General features: G+C 36.8%; 1 protein-coding gene and 1 pseudogene across 1 annotated transcript; one reads left to right on the plus strand and one right to left on the minus strand.

Annotated features, from left to right (window-relative positions):
- Positions 1–415: 415 nt before the first annotated feature.
- On the minus strand, positions 416–25,410 carry PANK3 (pantothenate kinase 3). Its single transcript, XM_026510941.4, has 7 exons — positions 25,074–25,410; positions 16,149–16,501; positions 13,161–13,414; positions 10,984–11,160; positions 9,876–9,999; positions 7,721–7,846; positions 416–6,782 (listed from the first exon to the last, which is right to left on the minus strand). Exons 1-7 carry the CDS (start codon positions 25,099–25,101, stop codon positions 6,732–6,734), a joined length of 1,113 nt encoding a protein of 370 aa, XP_026366726.1. The 5' UTR covers positions 25,102–25,410; the 3' UTR covers positions 416–6,731.
- Positions 20,174–20,479, plus strand: LOC113264072 (60S ribosomal protein L36-like; annotated as a pseudogene).

Raw genomic sequence — 25,410 nt, forward strand, 5'->3', positions numbered from 1 at the left:
GTAAGAGCCACTCTGGTGTTGACATTCATTCCTGGTGTAGGGTGACACGGCCTCATTTGGAGAAAAACTGAAGTTTTCCACGTTTTAATAAATGTAAGTCCTACATTTCATGAAAGTTTGTATGTGTGAAGAACTTAATATGCTTTCTAATGATGGGAAGAGGCAGGTGGGGAAAAACTAATTCTATCTTATATAGGCAGACTAGATAAGGCCACTCTCGCTTCAGTGAATTCACTCAGCAAGTATTTATTTACCGAATGCCTTCTCTGTGCTAACTCCTGGGGACAGAGGTAGGACTGTGCCATGTCCTTGCTCTCAGAGTTTACTTTCTGCTACAGGTAATTTCAATTAAAACTTTAATCAGAGTGAAAATGTGAGAGTACAATATATAAAATGAAATAAAAAGATACACATATTAAACAACTTAGAATTTATTTGGAAAGTAGGAAATAAGAGTGATTTTAACATTTATTTAGAATATGAACAAAACTAGAAAAAGTTAAACTACAGGAAAGAAGGCAGAGAGTACCAAAGTTGGCTTAATGGCCATCCAATATAAACAAGCAAAACCTAAGTTTCTTTCATGCAAATAAGCATTAAGGAGAAGAGCACAGGAATGTTTATAGAACAGGCCACAACAAATATTTTAAAATTTACATAAGAAAATTTACATAAACGAGAAAATAAACTGGACAATTTACAAGAAATGTTTTATAGGTTACAATAGGCTATAAGTTAGTTTATTATGAATAAAATTTGTAGCACATCATACATTTTTACATCACAGATTCAGTGTTAAAATAATTCCAACATGACAAAGCTTAGACTTGACAAAACCAATGTGATAGATAGAATAAGGCAACTTAAACTGAAATGGCTTGTGTAAGTAAAATTAAAACATACATCTACGTGTGATTTGGTCAACAACTGGGCAGAATTAAGACAAATGCCATTCAACTTCAGTTAAAAAGTCAAAGTCTCAATGTAGTTCAAATAAAAAGGGAAAGCATACAATGTATAAAAATTAGTAAAACTGTCTTAACAGGACTTACATCCTAATTCCATTAATTACATTTGGGACAAAGAGACTAAGATGTTGATGTTAGGTGTATAAGGTTACCTTTTGTTTCTAAACATTGCCAAAAAAAAAAGAATATTGGAAAAAAATTGTAAATTTAAAAATGGCTTAGATATGCAATAACGACTGATTGTGCCAAGTATGATGTCCATGATTCAGAGACACAACGTAAAGCTAAAATAATCTCCAACAATTTGCATTACTTACGTATACTTTACAAATTATGTAAAAGCTCAAATGTTTTCTCTGAAAGCTACTGAAACTGTAAGCAATGCGATGAATGCAAGATGTTAATAGCAAAAAAAAGTCAGCAATATCCCAGAACAGAAATTCAGTTGTGTATTTTATACAATTCAAAACCTTGTATTTTAACTTCATTTACTCCTTTGAAAAATATATTCCTCATTAGTTCTTTTAAACACAAAATTAGTGGGAGCTGCAGCAAAATGACTGAAAAATTAAAAGAAAAATCATCCCTTACAACACAAAGAGCCAGAATATAAAGATTTCTAGAATTTTTTTAAGGAAAAAATATTATTTCCCCTCAAACACATCATTCAGCCCAACTATTTAGTACTTGAAGTCCCAGTATCAACTCATTGCTACGTTTATTTTAAATAATAAGCTGGGAATGTCAGAACCATGTATAATCTGATTATTCTCAGACAATTCTAAGGATAAGTATTTTAGGTCTTCATATTTGGTGTAAATGACTAGAACACATGATATTTCAACTCACCTGGAGGTAATTAAAATTGTTTCATAAATTTCGCTACAAAATGTGACGAAAGAACTAATTCCTGGAGGGGTTTATCCCGCATCTCTTCCTACTCACAATGACCAGAAAGAAACAACAGCTTAAAGAAAAGGGCCACTAAAAAATCCCAAATATATCTAATATTCAAACATTCATGAATCTAGCGGGATGTTTCTTTTTGTACAATGGAAAAGCTGTAATGTCCACATAATTTTAAAGTTAACACAATAAAAATTCCAGATACTTCCACAAAGTGTGCAACCATGTGTGTGTGCATACACACACACACACACACACACACACACTTTAATAATATAAATAAACCCCTCATATTAATTTAAGTATATCTACTTGGCTATTACAGACAAGAACATAACATTATGAGAGAATAACTAATACCATTCTACTGGCTTGGTGAGAATCCAGAATCTAGTGCCTCTATCAACATATACAAATCAAGTTAACTCCAAAACAGGACACAACAAATTATTTTAGTCTTACCAAATGCCACCATGAATGGAGCAACTAATTTTTTTCAGGATCCTGATGATAACTGAGTTGTTTCCCATTGTAACAAATCAATTCCCTCATTTTACAATGAAAGAAAATAACATTCAAAGAACCTAGAGCAGCGGCGGGCACTATTTCTAATGTAACACCAAGTTATGCTCCCACATCCACCAAATACACAAGCGCTAGCACAAGCAACAGAGACTGGAGATGGTTTGGAGTGGAAATCACTCAGAATTTTGGATATGGTCAAGAAAGCTGGGGTTATGATTAACCTTTTACACCACCATCATTTTTGTTAGACTATTAAAAATACCTTAAAGGAAGAAAAAAATTACTTCTTTTGGTCTTTGATTATTACTAGGTTCAGTAGAAAATATAAGACCACTACTGTCTCAAATATTGAAAACAGGCAGTAATACAGATAAAGCACATTATTTTCTGAGGTTATCTGATGACAGAAATGAAGTTGGCTGAATTCTTTCAGTATTAGAATAAAACCCACATTTAATAAACCTATTAGGAAAATAGGACATAAATCACATTTCCTGGCAAATCATCTTAAATAAGGTCAAAGAGTATTACAAAAAGGCAATATATCTCTAATATCTTGCTTATACATACCACAAAACAGTGAGTTAAATGCAAAATAATACACACTCATTTTTTTTTCTGGTGATTATCCTTTAAACAGTTTTTACATGGCTTTAAATAAGAAAGGATTTCTAAACTATATTTTCTCAAATGCAATAGACTAAAAAGCATAAAGTGCTCAACAGAAAAAAAGATACACTATACAAAATACGAACATTTTTGCATATAACAAGCAGAGTGGTTATAAAGGATATCTGGAAACTATTGCCTTGCTAAGCTTTCCACCCAAGAATGAAACCTTAGAAATCAAGGCAAGATGTGATGGACTGCTCTTACAAGGCAAGAGTCCCACTGGACACAGAGGAAAACCTTTCCCTTTAGCTGCATCATTTTTCTTACAGAAATGGGACTTTCAGGAATTGGTACCTACAATACAGTAATCACATTTGCATGCAAAGGTAAAAATCTCAGGAATCTTTACAGAGCCTAATATTTGGCAAAGAATCTGAACCTCTTGAAAGACTGTCAATGGCCACGTATATTACTGGCAATGGCACTGACTTAACCCAAACGAAGAGCCCACCTATTTAGAGTAGCTGAACAAGGAATGCCCCTGTTGACAGGCAAGCAAGTCTAGTACTATGTCTTTGGAGAAACTGGGTATAGAACTGAAGGCCATTAGTTCTAAATGTCTCTAGTTAAAAGGCAATCTTTTTTTTTTGCGGGGGGGGGGGGGGAGGTTGGTGGTGGAAAGTTCTAGACCTTGTGTTCATCAAGCCTCAAAACAACCTGATAGTGCTCTTTATATCTGAAAATATTACCAGTTTTTACGAATGGAAATTAAATCCAAAGTTATAAAGAAGATTCTCTTGTGTGTATAGAACTCAAGATTTTTAAAAGGGTCTCTTTTTAGTCCTTTTAAAATTGTCTTCTCAAAGTTCAACTAGATAAGGTTCGGGGGATTTAAATCACTGGAATCATCAAATTTGCTTCAGTGAAGGAAACTGACATTCTGGAGATTGTTGAGGCCAGTTAGGATGGGTCTTGGGCAACTTTATCAGTATCACTGGAAAAATGATATATAGCATGATGAAATGGCAGGATCCAATGTAAGACATTTTTGGATTGGTCAGAAACACAGCTAGTCTGTATAAAATAAACTACCCCAAATGAGCTACTTCTTAACCTCCTTCTGTATTAAAAAAAAAAAAAAAAATCCCATATTTTCCCCATAAAAAATAACATTTCCCACATCCCCCTCAAACATTCTTTAAAAAGCCCTTATTCATAAAGTTTTAATGGATACATGATAGTGTTCATTTTTAAGAGCTAGTTCTGGAACTGCACTGTCCAGTACAGTAGCCACTATCCAAATATGGCTCTTGAGGACTTGGAATGTGGTTCACCTAAACTGAGGTGTGCCCTAAGTACAAATATATACTGGTTTTAAAGACAAAGGTAAAAAAAAAAAATACACTATCTCCTAAGTAACTTTTTATAGTGATTATATGTTGAAATGGTGACACACCAGATATACTGGGTTAAATAGAAATATATAATCAAAATGATTTTCACCTGTTTCTTTTTACTTTTTAAATATGCCTACTAGAAAATGTAAAATTACATATGGCTTACACTTCATGTTCTTAAACTGTACAATCTAATAGAAATAGAGCTTTGAGGCATTATGCTGATTGGGCTAAAAACTAAACCTATTTACCACTGTATGCTTATAAAGAATTTTGTGAGATTGTAATAGAAAACTAGAATCTTGGCAGTCTTTATCACAACTCTGTGTTCACGCTTATTACTCCAGTAATTCTTGATTATACATGAGAATAGCCAAGAGCAACAGTGGTGAAATGGTTGTTCACTGCATATGCATTTTAACAGGTAACTTCAGTTTCAAAGGACAAAAAGTATGAATCACAATCCCAAATCAACCAAAGCACTGATCGAATTAACTTACGTGGACTCTGACCATTCCATTTCTTTCTTAAAGACAGCCGCAGATCTATAACTGCTAATACAGTTTACCACAAACTTGAAATTGTTATCATATAAAAATAAGAACTTTTTGTACAAATGTCCAAATGATAAAAATTTTAAAATAAATTGAACACATGACTTTTTGTGACAGAAATATCTAGCCATAACAATGGAAACATTTAGAAACATTTAGTCATTGTAGGTTTACAAAGTGACTTGCTGACCCTACATGAATTCAAAGTTCCAAATATTCTAAATTCTAAAAAAATCACCTTACATGCTTTTCCCTCTGAATATTCACTTCTATTCATGTGTTCATGTCTTTATATAAATAAAACTGAATTTTAAATATATGAGCACAAACCTTGAAAACTGTTAAGGAGAAATATCTTTATCAAGCACCTCTACTGCAAACTGTTCTTTATGGAGCAAAATTATGTTCCGTAAAAACATATTAATACTTTTCTTCCTATAATGTGAACAATTTTTAAGCTCTTCAAAGTACATCCGCATTTACTGGTAGTTTAAGGAGGTGAATATTTTCCGCAAGTCTACTTCTTAAACCAATTAAGTAAGTAACAGGCTTGAACAACTTTGCTCAACTACTGGACCTCCAAAAATGTTACTGCCAAAGTAAATATCTGAAAAAATTAATAACATTATAAAAAATGACTTCAAAATAGAGAACAAATTCCAAGGCAAAAGGATTTACAAATTTTGGAACTCTAAGGCCTTTATTACCAGAATGTATAAAACACTGATCCTTTTCTAATTCTGCAATACTGCCTCAGACCCCTACAGTTTCAAAACAACTCATCTTTTAGATTTCCATGACATCTCTTTAGAATAAATGTGATTTTGTTGCTGTTCATAATAAAGTCTTTAGTTTTGAAGTTTCAGACCTAATTAAACAAATAACTAAGTTCAGGACCGAGATAAATGTGGTATAGAAAGAGCACAGGTCTCTATCAATGCACACAAACCATATTCTATTAGTATAGTCCTGGCACCTCATTAAATGGATTTTCAAGTAAGTAATTAAGCCTCTAATTAAAAAATACAAAACATTTTTTAAGTATAATGATTAACATAAAATACAGAAAGTGCAATTATCACCAATCATGTGATTTTCTAGGATTCATCTTAAAATTCAGGCTAATATTTAACAATAGTGTTTCAATTAAATTATGGCATTTGAAAAAGCTTATACTTCTGGGAAAAGATCACAAACATGCTTTTTTGGTGGGGGAAATGTTGAGAAAACTACAATAATGAATAATTCATATTGCCTTAACATTTCTAAAATCACATCAAAACGATCATCTTTGATAGCCATTTCAGTAAGTGTGATACAGGGTACGTTACTACCCACTTACTAGTAACCAAGACACACAGACGCACTTGTAACAAATATTCAGATCCAATTATCTTCAGGAGCTAAACATTTCAGAGACTTTAAGATTTGTGTCTGAGCATACAGTACTGCAATAGTTGGCTACATAAAATAAATAGAAAATCTTCTAAGAGGAAGCTCAATAATCAGAGGCTGTATTGCATTTAGGGATTTAACACTGGATATATACAGAAGGGAAAGCATTTCAATTAGAAATACTTCACATTACCGAGCTCCCTCTTTTAATATGGCAACTTTTAGCAGCTTACCATTGTGACATTTAAAAATCAACAGGAATAGTGCTACTCTGTTATCCTTTGGTTCCCAGTGACAAATAATGCAGTAATAATGCCTCTGGTTTTCAGTTCCTCATGGATGACATTTATTAGCAGAGAAAAACCTGATGCTTTTCAGCTGAAATTTGGCAGCCCAAGAAGTGCACCAACTGCTCCAAAGTATCCCTGTATAATTTTAAAACAATTATTAATGCAGTCCAGCTTTTTAAATTAGCATACAATATTAACAACTATTAGGAACTGATATTTATGTATAATCCACTTTAAGAACTTTTATTCAGAAACCTACCAATTTTTGTGTTGTCAGCTAATATTTGAAAAAGATGAAATACGAATTTTTAAGTGTGGCTTATAGACACTGAAAAGCTTCTAGGGCTATTACTACAATTCTAAGCCCCTCACCTCTCTCCTCAACACAATTCCTTTTGTTCCACCTGCCACTCTGCCACATACAGCATGCCCTGGGGAGCCCAAGAGCAGTGACAGCGGAACATAAACACAAGAGAACACTCTGAATTTGTGTTATTACAATAATTAATATGTCCATCTGACCAGAAACAAAACAATGCAGGGTAAATTTACTTAATCCAAAACATTATATGAACTGATAATTTCAGATCAGAACAAGTGGATGTAGTGAATGAACAGGAAAAAAATCTTGAAGAATAATCTCCAAAATGTTAACAGTAGTCCCTCTGGAGGTGGGGGGTGAGGTTGTGGTGGGAGGACTAAGGAGAATCTTCATTGTTGAATTATTTATTTTTGTGGTAGGTATTCACATTTAATATTTGTTCGGGGAGGAAAAAAAAGAAAAACAAAATACAATTTAACTAAGTACACAAGCAGCCCCAATATTTAAGGAGCTCAAGACCTAATATCACTCTCTCTTGGTCAGAGGAAGTGGGAAACTCCATCTTAATGGGGTGCCTACCAGGTTCTAGTAACCCCTATCCCCCCAACTCAAACTGAAATGAGGGACTCAAAAATACTATTCAGGTAAATCATAGTTTTATACTTATGAGTACACAATAAGAAGCAGTAAATGAAACCTATATATAAAAGCATGCTATTAAAATTTGCAAAACATTATTTTCCTATCATACCTCATGCTCTAGAAACAATGCTTTCAGTTGACCTTTTGACCAGTAATCCAGTGCATATGCCAAAAGTTTCATTGAGAGAGTATTGACACGTAAAAAGTTTCCAACAAAGACAACTCGGTTTATCTTCTAAAAGAAAAGAACAAAGAAAATGAGTTGAAATAAGAATTATCAAATAGAATTTATAATACAGTAGGGTTTAGAAAATCTCTATGTAAAAATGTAAACAACTACTACCTTTTTTTAGTGTCTATGACATTCCTGGTACATATATCTCCATAATCCTAAATCCAGGACACATCACTACACACTTGTCAAAACCCAAAGAATGTACACCAAGAGTGAGCCCAAATGTAAACTATGGGTTTTGGGTGATAGTGATGTGTCACTGCAAGTTCAGTGACTGTAAACAAACGTACCAATCTGGTGCTGGATGTTGACAGTGGGGGAGGCTGTGTAGCTGTGGGGTTCAAGGGTGTATATGGGAACTCTCTGTATTTTCTATTCAATTTTGCTCTGAACCTAAAACTCCTCTAAAAAATATAGTCTATTAAAAAAAAAAAGTTCTGGAAAGATCTTAATGATTTTAGATGAGACTTGTTTTTGAAAATGGCCAATAAACAATCTATTAAGAAAGTTAACTTGAGAAATAGTATTGAGATTAAAGGAGACAAATCCAAGGAAGAGTATTTTAAATGGGTTTAGGATTAAAAAACACTGTAAACTTGAGTCTTCCAGCATCTCTGGCCCCAGCCTAACCCATCAAGTCACTCTCTGCTAAGATTCCACTCACTAATTTGGTTCCATAGATACCTTGAAGGAAATCTTATATGGAGGAACTGGTGTTTCAATCTCAAGAAAACTTTTCTACTCTCACAATAGACTGGATTTTTCAATATACATTTTTGCACACTGAGTTTGGGTAGTGTAAACGCCAGTGAAAAGCTGGATCTACAGGGCTACGAAAAAAGGTCTCTGATTATTGTCACTCCCCCAAAGTGAAATATTACCTAAACCTGGGTTAAAACATCTGTTAGTGGCTCCCTCAACCAACTTACTACACTGTTATTGAGAAACTTAGAATTCTGGATTTAAACAGAATACTTGGAAGAATTAATTTGCATCTTTTCACAGTTGTTCTCTGCTGGAGCTTCTCTTTCCCCAAGTATCTGCATGCTGATTATCTCACCTCCTTTCAATATTTATCCAAGGATTACGTTTTCAATAAAGCCTTCCTTCAACAATCCAATTACTCAGCAATTTGTCTTCTGCTATTCTACTCCCAATTCTCTTTATCTTGTTTGATTTTCTTTTTTAAAAAATAGCATTTATCACCAAATATATGCTAAAAATTCATTAAATCACTAGAATGGATGGAAGTTGCACAAAGTCAGGGATCTTTGATTTTTTCACCAATGTATCCCAAGTGCCTAGAACAATGCCTGGCACATGGTACTCTGTAAATACTTCATGAATAAATGAATGAACAAATGAAGGATTCCCTCAAAAAGTAAAATTCCCAACTCATTTAAAGTATTTGATATCTACAAAAATTAAATAGGCAAATACGTCTATTACATGAAGGCAGAACTGTATATATAATCTCCTTCAAATAAAAATAACCTGACAATGAGGGTAAATATAGAAGTACATGCTTTTCGTAAGTTATACATCATTCAACTTTTACATGAAGAACAAGTCTCAATGCCTTCATAGCCCTGTACAATGCTGCTTGATCCATATGCAACAAGGCAGCACTGTAAAGAAGCCAAAGGCAGTAAGAAAACTTCTAAGCACTCGCTAATCAAATGCAACATTAACAGCAAAAAACACCCCTTTCAATAATTAGTTCAAGAAAATCCTATGTTTGGAAAGAATTTTCTTTTCTATCTTCAAGAAATTTAGGTTGTGTATTTCTGAAAAAGTTTCTAGATAAATTTGAAAATGTAAATATCTCTTTGTTCTACTTCCAACTTGAATCATCTACTTTCTTTAAAGGTAACATAACAATTAGGTACACAGGGCATATACAGCTAATGAGCCTTGGGATTTAACGGAGATCTCAATTCCTATAGGTCTCCTTAAGGAACACAAAGAAGCTGTGCTATATGTACATAAAGCTCCAAACCACATTTTTCAAATAGTTAATTTTTTTTACCTCATTAACAGCACACATTCGTGCCACAGAACCAATGTTATTGGTGATAGTAACTAAAGTAGCTCTTGCTAGATCTTCTTTACTAACAGATTCTCGCTTCTCCTTATAAATCATATTCCCAAAACTGCAGAGAAATGAAAAACAAAATTCTGTTGATAAAAATCAGCATTTCATACATTTTTGGAATTTATCCTACAGATAAATTTACACAAGTACAAAATAAGGTATGTAACAAGGTTACTGACTGACCCATTGAACTATACACAGCAGAATATTGGAAGCCACCATCAAACTCTGATAAATCCACACAATAAAATACCAAGAGGCTGTTAATAAGGGAGGGAAGGTAGGAGGGGGAGAGGTAAAGGAAGAGAAAGGGAGAGAGGGAGGCCAGCAGATACACTAGGATATATTGCCTATTGAAGAGAAAGTATAGTAGCATGCTGTGTAATGGTATATAAATGTTACCTTCTGTATAAGGGGAGGATAAGGATATGTATTTATATTTGCATAAAGAAATACTGAAAGGATATTCAAGAATTAATAAAAATGGTTTCTTATGGAGAACACCAAGGGAGACTTCTTAATGCAGATCTTTTTTTTTTAAGATTTTATTTATTTATTTGAGAGAGAGCAAAAGCGAGAGAGGTCACAGAGGGAAAGGGAGCAGCAGACGCTCAATGAAGCTCGATCCCAAGACCCTGATCTAAGTTGAAGGCAGACGCTTAACCAACTGAGCCACCCAGGTGACCCCTTAATGTTTATCTTATTTTTTTTTTAAAGATTTTATTTATTTATTTGACAGAGAGAGCCAGCGAGAGAGGGAACACAAGCAGGGGGAGTGGGAGAGGAAGAAGCAGGCTCTCAGCGGAGGAGCCTGATGTGGGGCTCGATCCCAGAGCACCAGGATCATGCCCTGAGCCGAAGGCAGACGCTTAACGACTGCACCACCCAGGCGCCCCTATCTTATTTTTAAACTACATGAATGTAAAACTTTGAACTTTAGGTTCCAAGTTGGGTAAGAGTAAGCCCCCTAACAACTTCCTGATACGTTGCTTTCTAAAAACTAAATAAGCAACTTTCATTATAACATAAATATTAAACTTACCTAGATGCTACAGCCCAACCTGGCAGACCAAATCTCTCATAATCTCCTCCGTAAATATCACGGACCAGCTTGTCAGCTTGGGTGCTGTCACCTTTGGATGCCATTTCAAGAGCCTCTTCAAAACTTTCACAGCCAGTCAATAAACAGCATAAACCCAGAAAGGTGCCCCCTCCAAGGCTAAAGAAAATAAAGAAAACTGGGTAAGTTATATTTACATACTGTATTCTTTCTCCAGAGTAAAAAGGTGGAATTTTCATGTAATTAATAAACACGAAGAAAGAACACATTGCTAATGCCAAGTGCTGATATATCAACATATTGAAGGTAAGAAAAATGCCAAACCAAACTTGTCAGATTAAAGAATAAACCAAAGGGGAAAAAAATCAGTTGGTGATAGCAATATGAAAGCAGGAAGAGATGTTTTATATCTTCTAATATCTTTACCCAATTCCTTATATTTTGTAATTGCTAAAAATAAATGCTTTTACATGTGGGGGAAAAAAAGCATTAAGTGTTAAAAATTAGTACCATATAAATTAAAAGGAGAAAACTTCTAACTCTAAATGGTTTCCAGGAAATGATTTAGTGAAAGGCCTATTTACTTGGTCTGACAAGGTTGAAATCAACTCAATGTGACACATTAGCATTTAAAATGACCCAGAAATGAATACGGTGAGAAAATTTATGTTAGGCTGGTCAACGTTAATGATAAAAATTTACTTGGTTCTATTATTCTTTTGGATATGCTGATGAAATGAAGTCATGCTTCTCTAGTTCCTAAAATCAAAACCTCTGCTCCCCAGTCTCACCTAAATTTCCAACAGACTCCATCTATCCCTGACCACCACTGGAATTTAGTTAACGGACTGAATTTCTTTTAGAATTGATTGAAATAGGTAATATTTCCCTGTAATTCTTTGGCATTGAGTTACAAGGGAGGTAGATTTTTAGCCACCACAGAGATAAAATACCAATTAAATTTAAGTAACACTTAGGGGTGCCTGGCCAGCTGAGTCAGTAGAGCATGTGACTCTTGATCTCAGGGTCATGAGTCTGAGCCCCACATGGGGGTAGAGTTTACTTAAAACAAAAAAATTTAAGTATCACTTTAATAAGAGTACTACTTTAAAATGGAAATGAGTTTTTTTTTCATAAACCCCCAAATCTTCCTTCCTCAAATAAGCAGGAGTCTCTATCCTTCTTAAAAGCTGATAAAGTATGTACAAGAATCATAAGGACAATTTTAAAATTTCATTTTGCAATAATATTTCAGGCATTATAGAAAATCTTATGGGATATTTAGTCATCATGTTATCCCATAATAAGCTCATGTTAAATTCATCTTATAAGAATTATTTATTACAGGGCACCCGGGTGGCTCAGTTGGTTGAGCATCTGATTCTTTTTTTTTTTTTTTTAAAGATTTTATTTATTTATTTGACACAGAGAGAGACAGCCAGTGAGAGAGGAAACACAAGCAGAGGGAGTGGGAGAGGAAGAAGCAGGCTCCCAGCGGAGGAGCCCGATGTGGGGCTCGATCCCAGAACGCTGGGATCACGCCCTGAGCTGAAGGCAGACGCTTAATAACTGGGCCACCCAGGCGCCCCTGAGCATCTAATTCTTGATTTCTGCTCAGGTAATAATCTCAGGGTCATGAGATTGAGCCCTGCATGGGGCTCCATGCTCAGTGGGAGTCTGCTTGAGATTCTCTCTCTCCCTCTGCCCCTCCCGCCCTCAAATAAATAAATCTTAAAGAAAAAAAGAATTATTACAATGTCGCCCAATACTACACTTAAATGTGAACCTAATCCAACCAGCATGCAAGCTGACCAGTGGCAAACTTCAGGCTTAAATAGATCTACAAAAGTGAAAAACAAAAGGAGGAATGCTTTGGAAAACAAAGTCATTGGAATCATTCCAGATAAAAATTCCCTCTTACAATTATGGAAATGTTGATGCCAACTGATGTTAAGCAAATATAAATATTATTTTAGTTTGCGTCTTTATACACATACCTTATAAAACAATATTATCTGCAACACTTTAACTTATACTTACACATCTACACTTCTTGCTACTGGACAAAATGCATGTTAGAAGCTAGCATTAAGATGATTTCACAACTTCTGTGTATAAAAACAACATGAATGCTGCAATAAGAACAGAAAGGTCACTACCTTGTCCCGGTTACTCGTTTATAGTTGTCTTTGGAATGGACTGCTAAAATACTGACTCCTGAACCAATGTTCACTATCAGCAGTGGATAGGGATCATCCAGGTTAAAAGGCATCTTTTGGCATCGCTCAGGTTCTGAGGCATTAGCAAAATAATAGCACTCTGCTTGTCCATTGAAACTGACAGAATCTATATACAGCAAGCCCTTTACAAGGCAGTCAAGTTCATCCAGTTTGTGTAGGTGGAGGTTTCCAATCTATAAAAAAACACCATAGAAGTTTTATAAAGTGAACAAGGGACAGTATTCAAAATATTTGACTCAAATGCACTGTATAATTTTCATGTACTTTATAAAACTTCAAAATCATCTATGACCCATACATTTTCACTTGTTTTGTGTCAGAATCTTTTAGCTCAGTGGTTCTCAATGATGGTGGTATTACCTCCGGATGCATTCTAGAAATTTTTAGGGATATTTCAGTTTTCACAAAGATGAAGAGGAGAAGACCAAACTAACATTTAGCGGGCAGGGACTTGGGATGCCAGAAATCTGCAATAGGTAGGGCAGTTGTGCAAAAACAAAGAATTATCCCATTCCCGCCTTATCTTTGAGCCTTCTGACAGTTTTTAGGCAGCAGTAGAAAAATGTGTCTATAATTATCTGAGCCTATGGAAGCACAAAGTATTCTTTATATGGCTTTAATATGTATATGCTAAATTTGCTAGCAATGCAACCACCATACAAACTAAGGAAATCGATCGGACTCTTATTGTTTGAACTGTCCCAAGTGTTATTTAGCATCTTAGAGTGTTATGTCACAAACAGCAACACCATTTATGGTACAAGATTCTCCAATAAAACATACCATTATCAGCTTTAGATTTTATGGTGAATTTATGTTTAAGTGCCAGCATCTAACTATCTCACTATGCCCTCTCATGTGATCACACCAGAGAATCTACCGATATATAAATACCTTCATTTCCTGTCTTTATATTATAGTCTGAGTACTAGTTTGAAATTATTAATTCATTTCAGGTTAATAAGGAATGTATTATAAACTATTTGTAAAAAATATTTCAGCTTAGGGGCGCCTGGGTGGCTCAGTCGTTAAGCATCTGCCTTCAGCTCAGGTCATGATCCTAGCGTTCTGGGATCGAGCCCCGCATCGGGCTCCCTGCTCCGCTGGGAGCATGCTTCTCCCTCTCCCACTCCCCCTGCTTGTGTTCCCTCTCTCGCTGCCTGTCAGATAAATAAACAAAATCTTAAAAAAAAAAAAAAAAAAAAAAAAAGATTTCAGCTTAGAGATCACTTCCTCTGGGAAGCTTTTGTTCCCTCCAGAACTTGTTTGGTAATAGTACTCTAGTGTTCCCATGGCACTGCTTTTCATATCACTACTATTAATTATAAGGCATTGTACTTTAACTCACTTATCTGTGTGGACTAGAATACCATACTCTTTCAAGGCTAAGACTGTGTCTTATTCCCAGCTGAGTTCTGTGTCTAGCATAATAACTGACACATACTAGGTGCTCACGTATTAGCTTAATTAATGATTGAGCATCAACAGAAACAGTTATTACAGAACTTCATCACTAGAAAATATTGATACTTCTGGGGCACCTGAGTGGCTTAGTCAGTTAAGATTTGGCCTTCAGCTTGAGTCATGATCCCAGGATCCTGGGATTGAGCCCCAGGTTGGGCTCCTGCTCAGCAAGGAGTCAGCTTCTCCCTCTGGCCTCCCCCTGTTCAAGCTCTCTAATAAAAAATCTTAAAGAGAAAGAAGAGAAAAGATACTTCAATGTCCAGGTGAAAGCTGGCATCAAAGACACTGCTTCTGGTAAGAATTCTGACAAACACTAAATATCACATGTCCAAGAAAGCTAGTCTCAAATTTATGAAATTTATGTTCAAATTACTCAATAAATTGAATACAAATCAGTATTATCCACCAAAAGAAAAGAATTAGTATCAATTTAGACTTTTAAACTATCCCGAAGTTTAAGGGGCCCACTTATGTGAGTCATGTAAGTGATCACTTATGTTCTATAAACAGACTTTTCTTATATGAATTTAAGAAATAAATGGTTCACATGCATATTTTCAAAGAAATCAAATTTCAGTAGCCCCAAATGCCAACTTTATAATCTTTATTCTAATGGAAAGGACTAGAAGCTTGGCAAATCCCCACTAGCACTTAAATCAGGGTTTATATAGTCCTCTTGCCATATCCAAATGACCCCCTTTGAGACAGGAACATGGTAAGGTTGGTGGATAAAACCAGAAAAAAGAGGTAACAGGGACTCTCAATCAGATGTCTACTTAATCAAAAGACACTAGCTTCAGCTGACTTTTTTTTTTGGGGGGGGGGGGGGCAGGACAAGGGAAAGAGATGGCCTTGGGAGAGTGGACTGTATCGGTAATACATAAAAGCAATGCAAACACAGGACAGTAATAGTGAAAATAATTCAAATGCCACTTATATTTGGCTTTGTATACTGCCAAATTCACTGAAATCCCCCTTTATTGTCGCTTTATAGCAGTCCTTAAACTTAAGCAGGTTTTACCAAATATTATGTACAATAAGCCCAAATCTAGGCAATTTTTTACTCAGCCTATGAAGGTACTTAAATGTCCCAAATGAAAAGCTGGTCATGAATACATACTTCCTCCACATCCAGCACAGGGAACTAATCTAGGAAACATGCTAGATGGAAACTTAGCCTCATATTTTAAAAATTAAAGAGGGGGTGCCTGGTGGCTCAGTGGGTTGAGTCCAACTCTTGGTTTCAGTTCAGGCCATGATCTCAAGGTTGTGAGATTAAGCCCCACGATGGGCTCTGTGCTCACTGTGGAGTCTGCTAGTTCCTCTCCCTCTGCTCCTCACCACCCCCACCCCCACCTCCTCGCATACACTCTCTCAAATAAATCTTTAAAAAAAAAAAAAAGAGAATGGATATCAATTTTTGGCTTTGAATAAGATACCTACTGTGCGAAAATCTTCTTCAAACTTGTAAGCACCACCTCCTGTAGCACATAGCACCGTGTGTAATGTTGAGAAGTTTTTATCTCTTCCCATTTGAATAAAAGTTGGCAGGTCATGGGTTGGAAATCTGATAAAGTGCAAGTTCCCTCTTCGCCCAAAAAGTGTTAAATCCTTCAGTTCAAGGTGTACATCCCGAATACCAGTGGATCCATATGCTACATTAGAAGTCAAATATTTCCGGATACTTTTTAAGCTCTCAACTTCTTCTTGTTCTTCCTCTGCTGTGATATCAATAGGTTCAAAATATGAGAGCTTTACTAGAGTCCCCCCAATGTCCATGCCAAACCATGGGAAAGCTGTGGATAAAAAAATATACATATATATCAACTTAAGAAATGCAAATTAGGAGCTAGTTAATTAGCACAAACTTCATATACCCTGAATCATGCAGTTATTATTTTGGGGTAAGATGCTTCTTCTATGTGCAACTCAACTTTTTCCCTTTGAAGTATTACTTTATATATTTTCTGAAAACCTGTAACTTGGGATGCTTAGAGTTGGCCCAGAGCCTTTTAATTCCTGGTCAGGTAGGTATTCCTTTTCATTTATTAAATACTTATCATATGCCTCAGGGGATCAGGAAAAATTTGGACCAATTCTATTTTAATAAATAGGTCATCGCCTATGGCTTGATAATGTTTCTAATAAGATTTTAATGTAATAAAACTGGCCTATAATTACTTCAAGTAACCAAGGGAAAAAGTACCTCCTTAAAAAGAAATCTTATTCTTTGCTCATTAAACATTCTATTTCTTTGGTACAGCTGGTTAATAAAATTTGCAGTTAATAATGTTGAAGGTAAGTCTACTTGGCACATTTGGGCAGGCAGTTTGGGTTTGGGACTTGGTACTCTTTCACTAACTGGACTTATATGACTTTGGAAAAACCATTAATTTCTCTGAATCCTAGTTTATTTAAGGTCTGTTTCTATTATCTGGGATCTTAAAATGATAAGAGACTCAAGAATAATTTAATACTTAAAGAAAAAATAGTTCCCTCCAAAATCTGTTTCTTAAATATTAATATTTTATTTGATATATGTGACTATGAGAAACCAGGTACATACAATTCAATAAGTAAGGATTCTATGCATTTCTCCATTTCAGAATTTATGTTTATTGAAATTAGTAATATTAATTAATTGAGGAAGGAGTAATTCTCATTATCTTCTTCTGGAGAAATAGTTCACTTGTCTTTTTTTTTTTTAGCTCACTTGTTTTTGTATTTGAAACTCAAGTTCCAGATACAGATCTACACTAAAGACAGTGTTAAAAAAGAAACTTCTTAGGGGCGCCTGAGTGGCTCAGTTGTTAAGCGTCTGCCTTCGGCTCAGGGCATGATCCCAGGGTTCTGGGATCGAGCCCCACTGGGAGCCTGCTTCTTCCTCTCCCACTCCCCCTGCTTGTGTTCCCTCTCTCTCTGGCTATCTCTCTCTCTCTGTCAAATAAATAAATAAAATCTTAAAAAAACAAACAAAAGAAAACAAACAAACAAAAACTTCTTAAAAAAAAAAAAAAAAGTAAAATGACTTAAGACCATAACCTGGGGGGCACTAAGATCCCAAACAGGCACAACACTTTTGTGCCACCTACAGATTTTTATAAGCAACTAAAATGTAAAAGAAACAGACTCAATTTTCTCAATTTTTAAATCCCTAGTAGCAAGCAGCAATACTAACAGTTACAGAGGGGAAATTTACAGCAACTGTTTGCCTGGACAACACATTGAAAGAAAAAACAATATGGAGTAGCTCTACTGATCGAATAAGCCAAGAGACATCTTCAGAATTTTCCTCATCTGTTAAACAAGTATGTAATGAGGATACTTTTCAATGGACTTTAGATAAAACAGGAAATAACTAAAATGATTTTCTAAAGATTTTATTTATTTGAGAGAAGAGAAGGGGGGGGAAGAGTGGGGAAGGGCAGAAGGAGAGGGAAGAACAGACACCGTGCTGAGCAGGGAACCTGATGTGGGGCTTGATCCCAGGATCCTGATATCATGTCCTGAGCCAAAGGCAGACTGAGCCACCCCGACGCCCGATTTCTCTTACTTGATTGACGTTTGATTCTAGGTTTCATGGGGGTAGGTGTGCAAATCACTGTTGCCACATATAGTGCATATTGGGATAGAAAAATTTCTACAAGGTAAGATTTATTAAGCTAAAAACCTTTATTTTCCAAAATTAAAAATACTTCAAAAATTGTTTAAGTTTATAGTTTCCCTTTCTTTGTCTTTGTCAGGTGTCAAAATACACATACAAATAAAAATGTCACGTCAGAGCAAACTACAATGCTGAAAACATTACGAGGTTCAAAGATCATGATATTTTTATTTTTAGTCAGAAGTCCCTGTCTCCTCCCAGGTTTATAAAAATGTGAAAACTGCTGTTCTTGAAAGAAAAAAAACCCAATTAACAGTTATGTGAAGAACTTTTAATTCTTACATGAAACCATAAATTAAGTTTTGAAAGAACCATACTGCCTAGGAAGATATTTGAAGTTTATAGATGAAATACTGGAGAGTAAGAAATTTTCTACTTTTCTAAAGCTATTCAGGAGCACCAAGATTTTTGACCCCAAGGGTCAAGGGCCAATTCCAAAATACATACCTGGAATAGGCAGTAGAAAAAGTCTCACTGAATGAAATCCTGTTTGTGAAATCTAGGGTGCTGGAGAGAAAGTATTAACTAGTTCTTTCCCACAGGAAGAAAACTACTGTTTAGGTATAATTACCATTAAAATGATAAAGAAAACCAAACAAAAACCTTCCACTGCTTCTCCTTTTAAAAGGCTTTTGTCTGGGTGGCTCAGTCAGTTAAGCAGCTGCCTTCAACTCAGGTCATGATACCAGGGTCCTGGAATCAAGTCCTGCACCAGGCTCCTTGGTCAGCAGGAAGCCTGCTTCTTCTCCCTTGTCTGCTCTGCCTGCCACTCCCCCTGCTTGTGCGTTCTCTCTCTGACAAATAAATAAATAAGATCTTAAAAAAAAAGGCTTTTGTTGATATATTTGCATGAACAACCAAACTTGTCTTATCTGAAAAAGAAAACTTCTGAAAGTAAAATAAAAAATTGTAAACAAAGCTATGTTTTATTATTACAGTATATCGAATCCCTCATTTCTTTTAAATTACATTAATCACTGAAGAATATTGTAAGATATGTATGACATGTAACACATAAAGAATAACAACTACCGGGGTGCCCGGGTGGCTCAGTCGGTTAACTGTCTGACTCTTGGTTTCAGCTCAGGTTATGATCTCAGGGTCATGAGATCGAGCCCCACACTGGGCTCTGTGCTCAGTGGGGGGTCTGCTTGAAGATTCTTTCTCTCTAAAATAAGTAAATCAATCTTAAAAAAAAAGAAAAAGAGTAGCAACCACAAACTCATGAAACAATATTACCATTCAATTTTAAATCTTTGTGTGACCCACTTTTGTACAGTGGACCAGAGAAACAGAAGATTCTATGAAATAACTGCAAATTAAACTGGAAAAACTGTATGATTTCTTTAACGGTTACTGCCCTACAGAGGTAGGTTTTTAAAATTAAGAATGCAAAAAGCCCAAGACTCATCTCACATCTAGTCTATGAGATACGTCTGTTCTTGTAGTGCTGCTACCTGTTCTTAAGGGAAGGGTAATTAGAGATGCTATATTGTAGACGATGAATTTCTCAGTAATCATGTGCAAACTAGAACATTATATGTCCTATTTCTTAGTAAATCTCAGTTATGACAATTTTCTTCCTAAAATCAGGAAGGTAGGGACTGAAAGAACTCAGCCTTGCCAGTGACTCCAAAGAAAAAATTTGTAACAGCCACCTTTGGCATAGTGAACCTTTGGCATAGTGAACCTTTTAACTCAGTAGAGTTCTGGAATTCATTTCCTTATGCCAGAGGGGGAGAAAAAAATTACATTAAAAAAGTATGGGGCCCTCTGCCGCGGAAGCCATGGAGGAGCAGCAGCCATGGCTCTGTGCCACCCTATGGCTGTGGGCCTCAACAAGGGCCACAAGGTGACTTAGAATGTGAGCAAGCTGAGGCACAGCCGCCACCACCACCACCTCACCAAGCACACCAAGTTTGTGCAGAATATGATCCCAGAGGTGTGCCACTTCACCCCATTCGAGCAGTGTGCGCAAGGTCTCCAAGAACAAGTGTGCCCTCAACTTCATCAAGACAAGGTGGGGACACACATCTGTGCCAAGAGGAAAAGAGAGGAAATGAGCAAAGTCCTGGCAGCCATGGGCAAAGCAGCAGCCAAGAAGGACTGAACCCCCTTCCCCTCTGTATGTAATAAAGCCTCTTTGGAACTTGAAAAAAGAAAAAAAAAGTTTAATTTTTAAAAAATTTTATTTTTAGGTAATCTCTACACCCAATGTGGACTTGGAACTCACAACCCTGAGATCAAGAGTCCCACGCTCTACCGACTGAGCCAGTCAGGTGCATCCACAGAAAACACAAATTCTTAATTATGATCCACTCCTATCATCTAGTAAGTGGTCTGATTACCAATCTTTACATTTTCCAGTACATTAAAAAAAAAAAAACCAAAACTTATTTTGTCACTGACCAAAACAGGAGGGGGAAAGGGACATGGAACTCAAACTTTATTTGCAATTCTTTTTTTTTTTTTAAAGATTTTATTTATTTATTCGACAGAGATAGAGACAGCCAGCGAGAGAGGGAACACAAGCAGAGGGAGTGGGAGAGGAAGAAGCAGGCTCATAGCGGAGAAGCCTGATGTGGGGCTCGATCCCATAACGCCGGGATCACGCCCTGAGCCGAAGGCAGACGCTCAACCGCTGTGCCACCCAGGCTCCCCTTTATTTACAATTCTAAGTATGAGGCAAATATAAGGTTATTAAGTACAACCACAGGTCCACTAATAGCTTATGAGGTAAGAAAAATATCAGTTTCCTACAAAATCAGGTAAGTATCTACACCTATAGCTTTGTTGCTTCTAGCCAAGAGACAGGTTAAAAGCTGGGTCACCAGTGCATGAGCAGGCTACTTACTGCATATAACCTCAACATTTTTTTTTCTTTGATAATAAAACTCTCCACTGCCAAGATGAAAATGAACCAAAAAACACATTTAAAAAGGAAAACACATTCCATACATACAAATGAGTACTCTGATGACGGGAAATATGCACTGCCTTCTCCAGACTTTCCTAAAATCTATATGGCCTTCAAAAAAATAACTCCTACTCTGTTTCTCAGCTGAGCCTAACAGAACTGTCATTAGTTCCCCATCAGTAACAAAAATAACCAGAATTATCATAAGCATAAAGTGTTACCAAGAATTATCTTTCTAACCAGGAAGACTGTGTATGAAGAAACCTGCCAAATCCAATCCCCTTGATATCTAGCAGAAGATATCTTGCCACAGGGCAAACTGTTGATTTCTAACAAAATGTGTTATAAGAGTCTGGTGTCTTGCTAGGTGTTGTAAAGGGGTGGGGGAGAAACATTAAAGAACTGTTTAATTGCTATTGGCTCCATGCAGATTTCAGCCCAAAGGGGTCCTATGCCAAAATAGGATTTGATTGTTCTGTAGCAGAAAAACGGACCAAATGATGAAAATGTTTAAAACATTAGTGGATTATTTTAAGAAGCAAAATTCTAAAATGGGCATGCGCACTGGTAAATTCCAGGTATGCTTCAAGTTCTTGCATAAAAGACATTCATTTTGCTCTTCCCAATAATCACTCCAAATAAGAGTGTTGGTGTTTTGAAATAGACTAAGAAAATAACCACGTTCACACATTTGGTATCATAATTCCTTAAAAGAGTGTTAGGTAAGTATTTTTTCCTTCGGTAAATTAGGTACATCTAAGGGAATATCAGAAACCATCATATTCAATTGCACCTTATTATCTATTGGAAGGGATAATTCTCTCTCTCTCTCTTTTAAAAGTAGGCTCCACAACCAGCATGGAGCCCAACATGGGGCTTGAACTCACAATCCTGAGATCAAGACCTGAGCTGAGATCAAGGGTCAGATGTTTAACCAAGTGAGCCACCCAGGGGCCCAAAGAAGTGGTAATTCTTAAGTAATGATTCAATTTACAAACAGGCCAATCAAATTATATAGAAGCAAACTACACACATATACCACATACTTCTCTCTGCTCTTGACAAAAGCTTCAGGTAACAGCTTGGGTTAGCAAAGCAGAGATTCAAAAACCTTTATCTTATCAAATTAAAAAAAATGTATCTTTTACTATCATCTTGTTAATTAGGCTACATGCCATTAAGGTAAGCAAAACAAAGATTGAACATACCTTAAGACATCTGTCAGCCGAGGTACAGAGGAACCCATGATTGTTTGGCTTTTTAGTATCTAATATTTAAGCAGTGTGAAATATTTAAGGTAAAGCAAACACTGCCATTTTTCAGGTTTCCATATTTTCACTAGCAAAAATTTTTCATAAGGTTAATGTTTGACTTCATTCTTCCCCTGGAGTTGAATTAACACATATTTCAAATGCTAACCTTTTACTTATACAATCCAGCAGATGAAACTAATTCCTTATTTTCTGGTTAAATACATGCATTTGATTTACAACCTCCTAATATACTAGTGATGTATCTAAAAGCAATGCTTTCTAACACTTAGGTGAATGTAAGAAAGAGTGTGCAGACAAAGCCACTTGTTTAATGCAGCAATGCATGTAAAGATAGTGCCTTACACATAATGAAGTGCTCACTAAATTTATAATTACAAAAAAAAACCCTACACAAGTACTCAAAAACAACAGAAATATACCTTTGGTAACCTGAGTGTTAATACTGCTAAAAACATTAGAAATAACACTTTCTGGTTACATATATTTATAATTCATAATCGAAATACTTCCCCTCACACACAAAAACAAGATGTTCTTTACTTTTCCTGTGAAGAACGAAGCAGATAACGTCATCTTTTATACGAAAGAAACAGGAAATGTTACTTTAGACTTCTAAATCATATTAACTGACTAGTGTTTCAGCATCGCTCTTTTATCATTAATGGTTTCGTAATGTAGTAGTAACTAACTTTAAAAAATAGGTGTTCTTGGGGCACCTGAGCAGCTCAGTTGGTTAAGTGTCTGCCTTCAGCTGAGGTCATGATCTCAAATTCCTGGGATGGAGCCCCACATCAGGATCCTTATTCTGCAGCGGGGAGTCTGCTTCTCCCTCTCCCCCCATTTGTGCTCTCTCTGTCTCGAATAAATAAAGCCTTAAAAAAGAAAAAAAGGTGTTCTATATCTTTGCAGAAACACCTCTGACAGAGGTGGCATTCACACCTGATTACAAGTGTGCCTAAATCTAACAAATCAAATCACTATTATGACAAAAAGAAAATACCATTAAGAGTCTGCATATGAGCTTGTCATAGTTAAACTTACTTTACTAAATGGAAGTTCCAACACAAGCAGGGAAAATACATGTGTTAAGGGAAGATGTCCAAGTGTTTTACATTACTGCATCTGTTCAAGATTAGTTTAATTAGGCAAATATAAAAAAAATTAGAAGTGATTCTATAGTACTGTCACTTAAGCCTTCACATCACTATTTTATAGACTCCTTGAACAAGAACTCTTTAGTTATCACAAGAAATTATCATTATGTTTTTTTTTTCAGCAGGCAGATAAAACCACCAGATCAGAAAGGTTTGTGTTTCTCTAAGTATTTCGACTAAACTATACCCCTATGGGTGCAGAAAAAAAGAACACTGGACTATGAGTCAGTCGAAACCTCATTAGCACAGACAGAGTTGGTTGGTACAGCCTTGGAAAAGTTACTCTGGGGCTAAATAAACTCAATTTCCTCATCTGTAAAATTAACATCAAATTACCTCACATTTAAATAATTAGTCGTTTTCAGAGTGCTTTGGTATGTTGCCTTTCCTGTGCGGTTACAAGAATCCTGAAGGGCCAGAAAGGAAGGTGTCAATGCTCCCTTCTACAGATTTCTTAGAACTGTAAGATCACATGAGACACTAAAAACTGTGAAATGCCAATACAATTCTAAGATAAGCATGCTTTTCCCACATTCCTACTTCCTCTGGGAGAATGTACTTACAAAGTAGGAAAATAATGAGTGATAAACTATTTACAGGAGTAAAAGGGTTTTAAAAAGCTAAAAATAAAAAGGAAATGAAAGTTGATCTCTCTTAAAACATGTAAAGAATGTTTCATTAAAAAGTACGTACATATATAGTCGTAAAATCTCTAATAAGAGCATTCACCAAAATATTAATAGTGGCTAGCTCTCAGTGGCGGGAATACCAGTGATTTTTACCTCTTATTTGTTTCTTTTTTAAAGCAAACACGACCCAGTTGCTATTCTAAACAAAAACAAGCCAAGGCAATTACCCACCGGTAGGTTACAGGAGTGTTTTAAAAAGACTCTAATTGTAGCAGTGACAACTCCCTGGAGCAGACCGGTATTTCAAGGACACAAACGGGAAGCACAGAAATTAGTGGGGGAAAAAAAAAAAAAGAAATAGAAAAAAAGGGGTGGCAAATGCCCCCACGCAACTGACATCCATTTTCAACCCGACTTCAGGGGAAGCTAGGTGAGTGGACTGGTAGCTCTAGTCTCGCCTGGCAAAAACCGAATCAAAAATTCCCCCAAGCGCGTCCTAGATCTCGAGGAGGAAGTGGGAGGAAAGGGCCAGGGGGCGGCAGGCGTTGTCACGCGCGCACAGGATGGAGAGGGAGCCTCCATCCCGATGCTGAAATGGTCCTTGCGCCCCCATCCCGTGCTGGGCGCCGGCGAGGAGCGACAGGCCGGGAACGAGGCCGCTCCGCTGAGGCGCTTCCACACGGGGCCCAAAGTGCTCTCCCAACCCAGCAGGCCCAAGCCCCCATCTTACAGGGTTTCTTGGCATCCTTGATCTTCATGGCGTCTGCGGAAGGAACCAGGGGTAGCTTAGGTCCGAAGCACGCACGGTAGTGGCGGCGACTCCGGAGGCGCCTGGGCCGCGCGGGAAGGCCCAGCCGGTTCCTCCCCTCAGGCCGGGTGGGGCGGGCCTAGGGCGGGGCGGCGGCGCCTGAGGCGAGGCCCGGCCCTGGGGGCGGCCTCCCCACCCCCGCGAGGGTGTGCCGGGACCGAGCGAGCTGGGGAAGGCCGCCGGCCTCGCCGCTCCGGGGCCCCCCCGCAGCCGCTCCAAACAAAAGGCCCCGGTCCCCCGAGCCGCCGCCGCCGCCGCC

The sequence above is a fragment of the Ursus arctos genome, unplaced genomic scaffold, assembly GCF_023065955.2.
Source record: "Ursus arctos isolate Adak ecotype North America unplaced genomic scaffold, UrsArc2.0 scaffold_15, whole genome shotgun sequence".
Classification (NCBI taxonomy): domain Eukaryota; kingdom Metazoa; phylum Chordata; class Mammalia; order Carnivora; family Ursidae; genus Ursus; species Ursus arctos.